Source organism: Acipenser ruthenus, chromosome 18 (assembly GCF_902713425.1).
Source record: "Acipenser ruthenus chromosome 18, fAciRut3.2 maternal haplotype, whole genome shotgun sequence".
NCBI classification, from domain to species: domain Eukaryota; kingdom Metazoa; phylum Chordata; class Actinopteri; order Acipenseriformes; family Acipenseridae; genus Acipenser; species Acipenser ruthenus.
The window spans coordinates 23,870,818-23,882,657 of record NC_081206.1 but is presented as its reverse complement, the minus strand read 5'-3'; the positions used below and the strand labels follow the sequence as shown (position 1 = coordinate 23,882,657).

The following is an 11,840-nucleotide window of genomic DNA, read 5'->3' as shown; positions in this document are numbered from 1 at the left end:
AGATAATTTCTGCTTCATTAGAAGGATGTATTCTTGTTTTAGAGTGACCTTACAATTAAACAAACTTCTGTTTATATTTCCAGCAAATATTTTGATTTTATTGTTGTGTATTTATTTATATTACAAGGACATATACATATGCTTTTTTTTGGTTAGATTTTTACTTCAACCTTTGCTACCCTTATCTTAATCCAAACTGACAATGCATATTGCTATACAATATTATGCATACATGGAACAATTTTTCATTTCAATTTTTAAAAAAGAGAGCCTTGCCACAGGTGTGCTATAGATGTCTGTCTTTGTATAAGATATAAAAACGTGACATTTCATGGGCTACAAAACATCACAATTCATTTTAATGACCTGCACAGGACCTGTCCAGGCCATTTTGTAATACTGCCTACATTGGATTACAGGCCTAATTGCCTCTGTATTGAGCATTATTGTCTTCCCGCTTGCCTATTTTCTGTGACTATAAAATTCTCCCATGACTCTGTCAACCATGCAGACAAAGCATGAACAATTCCTCACAGGAAGCTGTTGATTTTTAAGAATTTCCTGTTACCGCTAATATAAACTATTACTTTCATAAAGTATGAATATTTAATAAACAAGAAACAAACCAAGCAAATAGCACTGCCTTCTATGTCTAGGTTTACAATAACATTACTCGTATCTCTTTATTCCATTCTTCCATAGTTCAGCCTCACTCTGCTTTGTTAGAAATATACATTGTTGAGACCAGTTTATTTACATACAGTATTTACAAATAGACAACATGTTCCTGCCTCTTGATGTAATTGATTTTTTATCCCTACTATTGCTGCAAGCATAAGCGGGAGCACGACTTATATTTTTTAGTCTTATTAACTCATTTCTCATGTATGTAAATCTTCAAAACCATAAGGGGGAACTACTCCTTGTACAGTTCTAATGTTCCAATGAGGTTTGTGCTGCACAAGGTCATACAGGGTATGTGAAGTCAGGAACCTGTATTCAGAGCAGAAGCAGAATGAGAGACTATCACTTATGGTTAGGTCTAAGGATGGTTGTTTGTAAGGATTGCCCTGCAGCACTGTAATGCTGTTTTTCTGCTTCATTTCCTTTTGGCTGGGTGATACGTCTGCATTTATTGAGCAGGTCATCTGGAAGCATCAAAGACAGGCAGCATCTGCTGGGCACAAAAAAAAAAAAACAACAACTGCAAAACCAATTGAAAAGATTTGCAATAGCACTCTCTTTCTAACTATTGCATGTGTCCCTTGCACAATAACCAAGTCATTTGCTATCCATGTCTTTGGCTTACTGAAGAACAGTAGACCGGTATCCATAGCAATTAAACTATATTTGTGTCAGCCTGCACTAAGCTCCCTATTTCAATCTCTGAAAAGACATGTGTAGCATTCATCAGGGCTTTCAGAAGCTATTGTGAAATAAACTGCTTGCAAGATAAGAATGGACTTGCTTGTCAAAGCTTTTCTTTGAACAGCACTCTGAAGTTTTTTTTTTTTTTTTTTTTTTTTTTTTTAAGTGATAGTCAGTGGGGACTCTGCATAATGATCTTAGATCTTGGTGGAATTCTACTTGGATTCTATTTGGGAATTTAGAAGACGAAGGACAATTCAGCATTTTGGCATCGCTCCTGTTTCTGTGTCATTATTTCTATTAGTGTATTTTGTTCACATTTCTAGAGTCTACAATTATCTTATGCCACTGTGACAATGCAACCCAGTAAATGTCTGGTTGTTATTCCACACAGTTGTACTGTGGATCAGACTAGACAAGATCACAACAACCAGTAAAAGGACCCTCTTAATAGGATGTGATGCTGCTCTTTGTTTTGGAGCCCATGTCTAGCTGCTCCCCTTATAAATCTCCCATACTAATTGTTCAGTTATGAACACAGGCTCCATCATTTCTTTCTTATTTCAATATTAAAATGCCACTTTGTGAAAAGCAATATTGGAATTATGAAATACTGTCTGAGAATGTGGTTAGGGGCAATCAATGTCTATACATTGGGCATTAAAGAGACAGCATGATTAACAATGGAAAAGAGCCATTATATACTGTATATAAAAAGGCCAGTAAAACTGGAGCATCCCATTTGACAGACACTACTGGTCTTGAATAGCCTTACAACAGGAGATTGTGATAATATGAATTTTAAAGCAAAGTATCCATTGAGAGCACTGTGAAACACAACTCTGATCGCAGGTGGGTAATGATGGGTCAAGCCCCCGGACACGTGCAACATATTGTATAAAGCAAACCCCTTCAACATGTTTTATATTCATCTGGTAACAGCTTAAATAGCCTGAGATAGGAGACATGCATTATTTATTTACTGTATATGTAATGTAAGGTCATTCGGATAATGCCTAAACAAACAACTGAAATCCACCTTAATGAAAGTGTAAATCAGAGGGACATATTTACATGACTACACAAACTGATCATAATGGTTTATCATCTTATAAAAAATCTAACTTACACACTAAAAAGCATACAACTCTTGCACGAGTCTCTGTGTTTACAAGCACACAACATTCTGGAATCCATGCACAGGCACTGAATGACTTGATAATGTTGTCCACAGCACTAGAGACAGCGTAATGGTAATGTCAGTCAGCCTTTTATTTTTTTAAAAAGACTATGTTGTGTTTACTTACATCCAGCAGGTGGTGATAGAGGTGTCAAAAGTTTGCAGAAGTTTTGTGGAGGCAAACTGGCAATAAGTTCCTTGGCTTCGGGTATAGCCACACTTATCTTGCTGAAGTAAAGTGCTAATTATTGGAACTAGCAAAGAACATAAAGAACATAACAGAAATGAATGATGAATTAACCAATTTCCTCTGAATGCATTATTTTAAATATGTGAATCTGGATCCTGGTAGGCTATGCTAATGCTGATTAAAGGCCAGACATGCATGTTTAATAATAATAATAATAATAATAATAATAATAATAATAATAATAATAATAATAATAATAATAACTCAATTATTGTAATACAGAGTGCTCTAAATCTGTGCTGGGGTTTAGATACCCTCTGGATATTCAGTAAAAATGGTGTTCTAAATTAATACCTAACTTTTACTGGTCTGACATGAAAAAAATATATCACTAATGTAAAAGCAATTACCTATGAAACTATAATAATAGAAATGTTTTAAACAAACAAAACAAATATGCATATTATATTGTGAAAGTTTGCCTATTTTCTATAGTGTAGTTTTGGTCTGTTATTGTTAACCCCTCCCATGTAATTATCTATGCGCTGATTGTGTTTTTTTCCTTTCTTTACTGACGATTGAATACATCCGTTTGATCATTCCCAAACGACACCACTGTGAAGCAGCCTGCAGCTCAGCTTAGACAGGCTTCTTTATTCAAAGCGGTTTGAAAATCAGCAATCAGACTCAATACAGTATACTATTATGTTGCAACAAAGAAAATGTAGGCCAGATATCTACCTATAAATACGAATGTGATTTTTTCTTTTTATATATTCTCATCACATGCAGTGTAGTCCTACTACTGTATGTTCTTCGTTAATTACTGGCAGACTGGCACACTCATGTAACTGCAAACAGGATTTCATGATTTAGAGAAAACGCAGAAGCCCCATTGAGAACGAAAGTTTGTGGCAATCAAATATCACATAAGTCCCATATTAGCTGATACTGTTTGTATCACTCACGCCACTGCATTTGTGGGGGTAATTGAGAAGAGGCGGGATCTGATCAGATCTGAACGTTTCAACATCTATGCCGACTAGTGGCTTGATCATCGCCTTTCATTCTATACAACTGACCGCTTTTCAGTACCTCAGTGCTTTCCTGTTTTCATCCACTGTTGCGCGCTTTCCTCGTCATTTTCCTCCCGGATTGGGAGGGGATTTCAAGTTTGTTTTTAAATCCTAAACTTTTCTTTTTCTAAAGTTATATTGTTTTGACATTTGGGGGATTCTCATGAGTGTCCCTCCGGTGATCCGTCCTCCGAGCCCCATCCCGGGGGCGCAAGGTATCTCTTTCCAAATTCAGATCGGGCTAAGCAGGGAACCGGTGCTCCTTGACTCCAGTGACTTCACCCTGTCACACGTCAGGGAGATGGCATGCTCCATCGTCGACCAGAAGGTAACAAAAACACGAACATTTCCTTTAAATAAAAAAAAAAAAATGCAAACGTGATGGTGTTTGGTGTCCGACCAGCAGCTTGAAAACAACTGATGCAACTGGACTGTAAAGTTGATTGCAAACTTTTTAAATCAGCAGTCTCGTACATGCTGTTTACATTAAGGAAGTTTCGCTTAATAATGCATGACAATTAGGCTTGTTGTGCTTTGCAATCGCCTGCATTCCATGTTTTTGATGTTGCACTAGTGAGTAGAATCTTATATTATTGAGACAGAACGCAGTCATGTTGCAAATAAGGCCGTAGCTCAATGCAGCTGTGGAAGGTTGATTAACAGTATTGAAAGATGTTAAGGAAGGCTGGGTAATGCTTAACATCTGGACAGCTGTCAAAATAACAAACATTACAGGACACGATGTGCCTTTCATAGATGTTGCCTTTGGTTACTAATTAAAAAAAAAAAAAAAGTTTACACGAGTACCATCATGATCAATATCTTCATGTAAAATAGGTCGAACATTTGACATATGTGAATGTGCAGGACTATATGCTTATATATATGTACTTATGACTATATGTACTTTTTTTTTTTTTGGTAAGGTTTAAAACTGCTGAAACAAGCGTGACCATTCAGGAGCTATATAGTTATGTGAAAATAGCAATAACTTCCTGAAAGTTGAGTTACCAGTACAGCACGAAGAGGTCTCGTGGGGCGACACGAGCCTATATACTAATTCAATATGAGCTGCAGAGTATAGCGTGAAACTATTTACAAGGAAATAAAATGGAATTTCTAAATGGATTTTAAAACAAAATCGCCTTATACGTCACAATGTAATTTTAATAAAATGGTAATACATGTTTTACATAAGGTTCTGTATTCTGTGATCAATTTTGTGTTAGGATAGCAGGCTCATACAAACGAAAAGAACAACTTGTTACAAATCGCAAAGTTTTCATATAGGTCTTTACAACAGCCTGTCTCATTCTGTGCCTATTTTGACACATCAATTAGACTTGTCTTCACATATTTATAGTTGCACTTACCGCTTGGGAGAGATACACAGCAAGGTTTATAGAAAGGGGGGGTTTGGAAACTTTACTCTGAATTTTTCATTGGGCATTATATTGGATCAAACTGTAGACTTCTGAGTGTGTGAGTAAGTGGTTATTTTATAAGCTGCCAATTTACCCTAAATGACACCCTGTGGCAAAGTGGTTTGCAGTGCACAGGTGTAGAGGTGATGCAGTGCTCAAGAGAATGATAACAACAATGTTACTGGTGAAATTATGGTTTATTTTGTAATGCAATAGTCTGATGACAACAGTAAACAATAAATTGAGGACTATTTTAAAGGAGTATTGTTCTGGATTTGTAAGATTTAGTTTGGACAATGACAGATGCATCTCTGACTTCAGTCAGGTTAATTTGAATAACTGTGTCAACAGCATTGCTTTCCATACCATATGGCAAAATAACAGCACTTGTTTATTGAGCAAGAATTCTTTTGCACTCAGAATCTAAACAAATGAAACAAAACAAGTGACACACATTTAAAAGTGTTTAAGTATGACATTTCACTTTATTTGTAGCTTTACATTTACCAGTGGCCATACAGTAACAACAGTGTTTCAAAATGTTTCAAAGCCAGCATGAGACCAAAAACATAAATAATATAGGTCTACAGTATTGTTATTAGTTCATAAAAAACAAACAAACAAACAAAAACAGGCTTTAAAATTGCAAAAGACTTTTGCTTTTTACAGAAAAACATTTTATTCAAACTTTATATATTTAACTGAAGTACATTCCTGAATACACAGAATCTTTTCAATAGCTAGATACATAGCAACTAGTATGTTGTTAGTAGGTGCAGATATTTTTTGTTGACATTGTGTTACTTGTAGGGATGTGTGGGAAGAGGTACATGCTAGCCTCATTTCTGAGAATGCTTCAGGCATAACCTGTAATCTCTTAATATCTGGATGGGAGTTTCTGACCATGATGAAATCCTTAAGAATGTAATAGTGTTATATTGAAAACTTTGTACTTTGGGGCAAAACTTTAACTTACCAGGTGATGTAGGCCTAAATACTGGAGACGTGTTCTTGAATATTTACAGTAAAACCAAATGGTGTTCATAAGGAATTCATGCAATAATTAGTTTGTCATATGAGTACAAAAAATGGCACTGCAGATTGCCATTTAGAGGCTGAGGAAGTTATAATGGCAGTTTGATCCATAGGCTGTCAAAACGTATTTAGGTTCCCATGCTAATGACCTTTGAGCTGCTTCCTGGGTATGTAAAATTCAGGGAGAAAGACACTCATAACACAAAACCGTTAAGAATAAATAAAAACACACACAGTGATAATATTGCAACTCACTAGCATTTAATTCATACACTGAGCAACTAAAATGACCAGCTTTGGTGTCACCAGTTGCACACAAGGTTTCAAGTCTACTATTCATGTCCCTCAAGTTAGACTGCCTTTAAATTAAAAATAAGGCATCAGAGTTTTATGTACACTAGAGACCCTTTTTGACCTATGAAGGTTAATGTATTTTGGCCTTCTTTTGTTAAAACAGTACTGTAAATCCCATTAAGAAATAGTAAAACAAAGCAAAGGAAGATGAGCTTCTAGGAGCTTGCTGTACAATGCCACGTTAATTAAAAATGAATGCATTAATGTCATGACTCACTGCTGTTAAAAGAATACTTGCTGTGGAGCCTATTTCTATTAGCTTTCAATGAAGTGTTCTATAGGAACAACTGCTGTTACTCTGTTAGATTGTGGTGCTGGCTCTAAAAAAGTGCATTTATAAACAAACAAATAATGTGCCTTGGCCTAGATGTAATCCAGGTTATGGCAGTGCCATAAAGTATATAGAATATACTGTAGATATGGCACCATATTTGTCATATTCTAATTTGTGTCTGTGAGAATTTCCGTGCTCTTGTTGTTGGTACACGGTCAGATAAGTTGTTTGAATATGGTGCTATCAGTTAATGACTATTCACTGTCTTCATGTGCATTGTAGTAATGTACTGAATTCCAGAGAATTACTAGAAAATATATTATTGAGGCAGATCTGTTTATGTCCTATGTGTTCAGCAGTGCTATGAAAATAAAGAAAAAATAATACTATTTCCCACAGCTGAAATGATGAGATTAGTATTACCAATAATTGTGTAATGTGTACACAAAACTGAAGACCAGTCGCCCATGGTTTAGTGGGTGAAATACAGTAATAATAGCAGTGTTTACAAAGTATCCATTCAGCTTGAGTAGAACCCACAAGCTTGTATATTTGTAATGAGGGCTGCTTGAGACTGTTACTAGGCAGCTCAACTTAGAGTTCAAGCTGCTGCAAAGTAGTATTGAAACAGGATATCTATCTACCCATATGAAATGGGGAATAAAACAGTGAAATGTTTTATTCATGATAAGACAGGATGTTGTTTTTAACTGCTAGAATTACAGTACTGTTGTGTTTCACAACTTTCTACACAGAACTATATGATTCCTGTCTTAGGCTCAGACCAAATCAAAATCTCACTTAACAAAACTGTATTTAATATTGTTTTCTTTTATCGCAAGTATTTTATTTCTTCTACTCATAAAAAGAAAATTAGAAACAGCAGACACAGTCCATGTAGTGAAAGCAATGCAAGATTTAGGGTAGAGGGCAGGGCCCAGGGTAAATATGGAGTGAGTCATACTCCTATGGTATAAAAAGGAGGAAATCTACATAAAGCAATACTTCAACTCTGTAACTGATTGTGGTGGTTAAGAAGCAGGGCTTGCAAGCACTAAAGTTTGCCCCTAGTCTCCTCTTGGCATTGGGTGGCCTTGTTGTGCCGATCCCCACTTCTGCATTTTAAACACTTGTGTAAACCGGACAACATTTCTGTATTATTTTGCATAGGGTAGGAGATACAGGTAATTTGTGCTGAGATCATTAAAAGCCTACATGAGGACTCCATCGCCTGCATTAGAACACATCTGCTCCCTTTTTTATCCTTGACCACAGTAATTGGGATGAGTAAACAGCCCTCTAAAAGGGATCACCCACACTGATTCCCTTATTAATAATACTTTTCCGACCGCCACCTTCAAAATCCTCACCTCCACATTAATTATTTAGCATTAGAAATGGTTATAGTGCATAAACCTATTGCTCCCTTGTGGTTTATACACTTTTTTAAAAACAGTGACACAAATACTATATTTCCATCTGCACCATGAATCCCAGGCTGTAAAAGTAAATCTCATCTCAATCCAAAATCAAATTGAGCCTCGTGTTTTGTTAAATGGACATGCTTTGATCTTGGTATGCTGCCTATGGAAACAAACAGGACTGCTTTGAAATGACTTTCAATTCAGTCCTAGTGGAATACAGTAACAAGTGTAAAGAGTACACCTGCTTGACACTTAGTAAATAGTTTTCATTAGAAGTTTCCCTCCTGTGTATCAAGGTTGATATTTTGCGGGTGTGTGACAGAGACAGAATGATTCTTGGTGATAAATCTCCCTCCCGACCTGTGAGGGTGCTGTGTAAAGGGAACGCCCTGGAATGGATGGCCACACAATTAATTCCTAGGGTTAGGCGGAAGTCGGCCATCTAGAAAGGGGGTGGAGCTATGGTACACTAAATCATTGACCCGGAAGGGAAACAATGTGGCAGCCGCGGATTGGAGGAGTGGTTGCAGTTGTTAACCAAGGGGTCATGATTGACGGTATATAAGGGGACATAGCAAGGTGAGCTGTTCCTTTGTTATGGTGAACGCTAACCCAGAAGGAGAACTGTGTTAAAGTATCGTGAGTGTTTTGTTTGTTTTGTCGTGTCTAATTATATACCTGTTTGTTCTTATTAGATGGCTAACACGATCCGGAGCTGTCGCTACAGGCCAGCACAAACCCGGACACTGCACTATTGTTCACGGATAAATTGTATTTGCACCACTAGCACTAATAGCAGTCACCCTGGGATAGGACTCGTGTTTGTGTATGGTGTGTGTGCTTATTATTTCGGGACTGAACTCTGTGTTTATTTAGCTGAGCAGTACACATCGTTGTACACTGCCAGTCCTCCATTTATTGTTTACTGTTGTCATCAGACTATTGCATTACAAAATAAACCATAATTTCACCAGTAACATTGTTGTTATCATTCTCTTGAGCACTGCATCACCTCTACACCTGTGCACTGCAAACCACTTTGCCACAGGGTGTCATTTAGGGTAAATTGGCAGCTTATAAAATAACCACTTACTCACACACTCAGAAGTCTACAGTTTGATCCAATATAATGCCCAATGAAAAATTCAGAGTAAAGTTTCCAAACCCCCCCTTTCTATAAACCTTGCTGTGTATCTCTCCCAAGCAGTAAGTGCAACTATAAATATGTGAAGACAAGTCTAATTGATGTGTCAAAATAGGCACAGAATGAGACAGGCTGTTGTAAAGACCTATATGAAAACTTTGCGATTTGTAACAAGTTGTTCTTTTCGTTTATGGTGAGCAATTTGTATTGACAGCCAGGGCGTTAGCATTTGTGGTTCTTCAGCAAAAAAGTGTGACACATCACAGTTAAGTTCTGTTTATCTAAATCGAGCCCAGTTTCTTTGCTTGCAGTAAAAATTAACACAATGTAAAGCAACCATCTGTCAACGTCCAGAGATTTATAATACAGTATGTAGTCTGTTTCATTTTCCTTAAATAGGTCCTTCAGACAAGAGCAGAAGATATTCCACCTAAATGCTGGTTTGCATAATTTATGAGCTCAAAATAGGGGGCTCCCGAGTGGCGCATCCAGTAAAAGGCGCCCCGTGCGGAGTGCAGGATGTGCCCTATAGCCTGGAGATCGCAGGTTCGAATCCAGGCTATGTCACAGCCGACCAGGACCGGGAGTTCCTAGGGGGTGGCGCACAATTGGCTGAGTGCTGCCCGGGTAGGGAGGGCTTAGGTCGGCAGGGGAATCCACGGCTCACAACAAAACAAAACTTCCTTTCAAAAATCACGTAGGTCACTAAATACATCTCTGACCAAAAGTGGCAAATTAATTGGTGTCTACATTCAAATAGGAATAGGAATAGGTGATAGGAATATTCAATATTAGAATTTACTATTTTGTCTAATAATAAAATAAGCTATTTTAGTAAACCTAGAGTGGGGATGTGTAATGTGTCATTTTGTAGGCCTGAAGATAGAGCAGGTATAAATACTGCAGGATACCGCTGACATCTGGTAGTACCCTAATTTACAACTCCGGCAGCATGACATGTAATTTAATAGATTTTAGGTTATAAAACAGAATATTAAGTATTCAGATCACGCTGTTGTTTATAGTTCACTCATACAGTTACAGTAGTTTATGGTACAGAATCAGTTTACAGTCTGGGACATTTGGGTGGAACTGTTGAGCCTCTAACAGGGCATTTCAACCTTTTTTTTAAACTGTACCCCTTCTGTTAGGAGGCTTCAGCTAAAGTACCCTTTACAATTGTCTTTCTACTGAATGGTACCACAGTTGCAATAAAAGGCAGAATAATCTGATTAACTATTTTTTTGCCCATTTATTTAATATATAGTTTTTCACAACAGTTTGGGACTGACAAACTGCTGGTTCAGACAGAATACCAAACAGTAGGCTTAATTCTTAAAACTTAATGACTTTGGGTGCACATAATTAAAATGCAGTATTTAGGAATCTCTTTGGAAACACTGTCATTCGCTTTCTATTTGGCAAAGTTATTATAAATAATACAAAATAGTCTGCATTGTAAATGTTTATCATGTTACTTTCCATCTCAGCATAATTCTGTCTGCCATTTTAAATGTTTACAACATCAAAAACATTAACCTGAAGATAAAACTATAATAACTAACAGTGATACAAATATCCAAAGGGACTCTGTATAACTCATACCTGTCAATATTGAGTTTTCAAAATAAGGGAGCTTTTGTAAACTGAAATTTTAGTGGCTGAATTGAAGTGAATACCTACATAAGACAAAGGCATACAACTATTCCACTTTATTACTTGATAGAATAATAGACTGTGATATGGTGCTCCTTCTAATTGCTTTTAAAAGGGAAAAAATGCCAAACAGAAAAACAACCATGAAATGCTTCACACTCAAAGTCCAAACACACAACAATGTGGTATTGCAACATTATTCATTACACTACACATGTTATCAATTAACCTGAATTTCTAAAGCAACTGATGCTAAAATTGTTATTGTTAATGCTACAGTAAAAAGTAAACTATTGATGGACAGCTCTCCTTGTGCTCTATCCACATATGCACCTTTGACCTTGAATTGTTGAAACTACAATGACACAGTGTAATGAGTGAATACTTTCTGAGCCCATCAAGGTCCCAGTCTGATTTTTGGTACAAACGTAGAGGATGGTGTGAACTTCAGTATCCACACTTGATTTTGGTCATCTGTGTTGGGGCTGACAGGCCAGTGGTAAATGTTTTGTGAACATGGCCCTCCTCTTCCCCAAATTTACTTTCTTTGTTCAATATTTGTTTTTCTTGGGCTCTGTAATTCTTAAATATAAATATGCACATATATATATATATATATATATATATATATATATATATATATATATATATATATATATACATAAAATCTTAAGAACCTTATACATTGTTGTTGGACAGTGATAAAAAGTAGCTT

At 36.6% G+C, this 11,840-nt stretch overlaps 1 protein-coding gene across 3 annotated transcripts in view; it reads left to right on the top strand.

Annotated features, from left to right (window-relative positions):
* The first annotated feature begins 3,706 nt into the window (after positions 1 to 3,706).
* The window catches only part of LOC117425143 (serine/threonine-protein kinase D1), a 70,621-nt gene continuing 62,487 nt past the window's right edge, over positions 3,707 to 11,840 (top strand). The window contains exon 1 of one of the 3 annotated variants that reach the window (XM_058991604.1): positions 3,707 to 4,142. In XM_058991604.1, the coding sequence (XP_058847587.1) occupies positions 3,978 to 4,142 (165 nt within the window). In that variant the 5' untranslated portion in view covers positions 3,707 to 3,977. The remainder of the gene's footprint in view (positions 4,143 to 11,840) is intronic. The other 2 variants (XM_058991605.1, XM_058991603.1) reach the window with 2 other exon arrangements.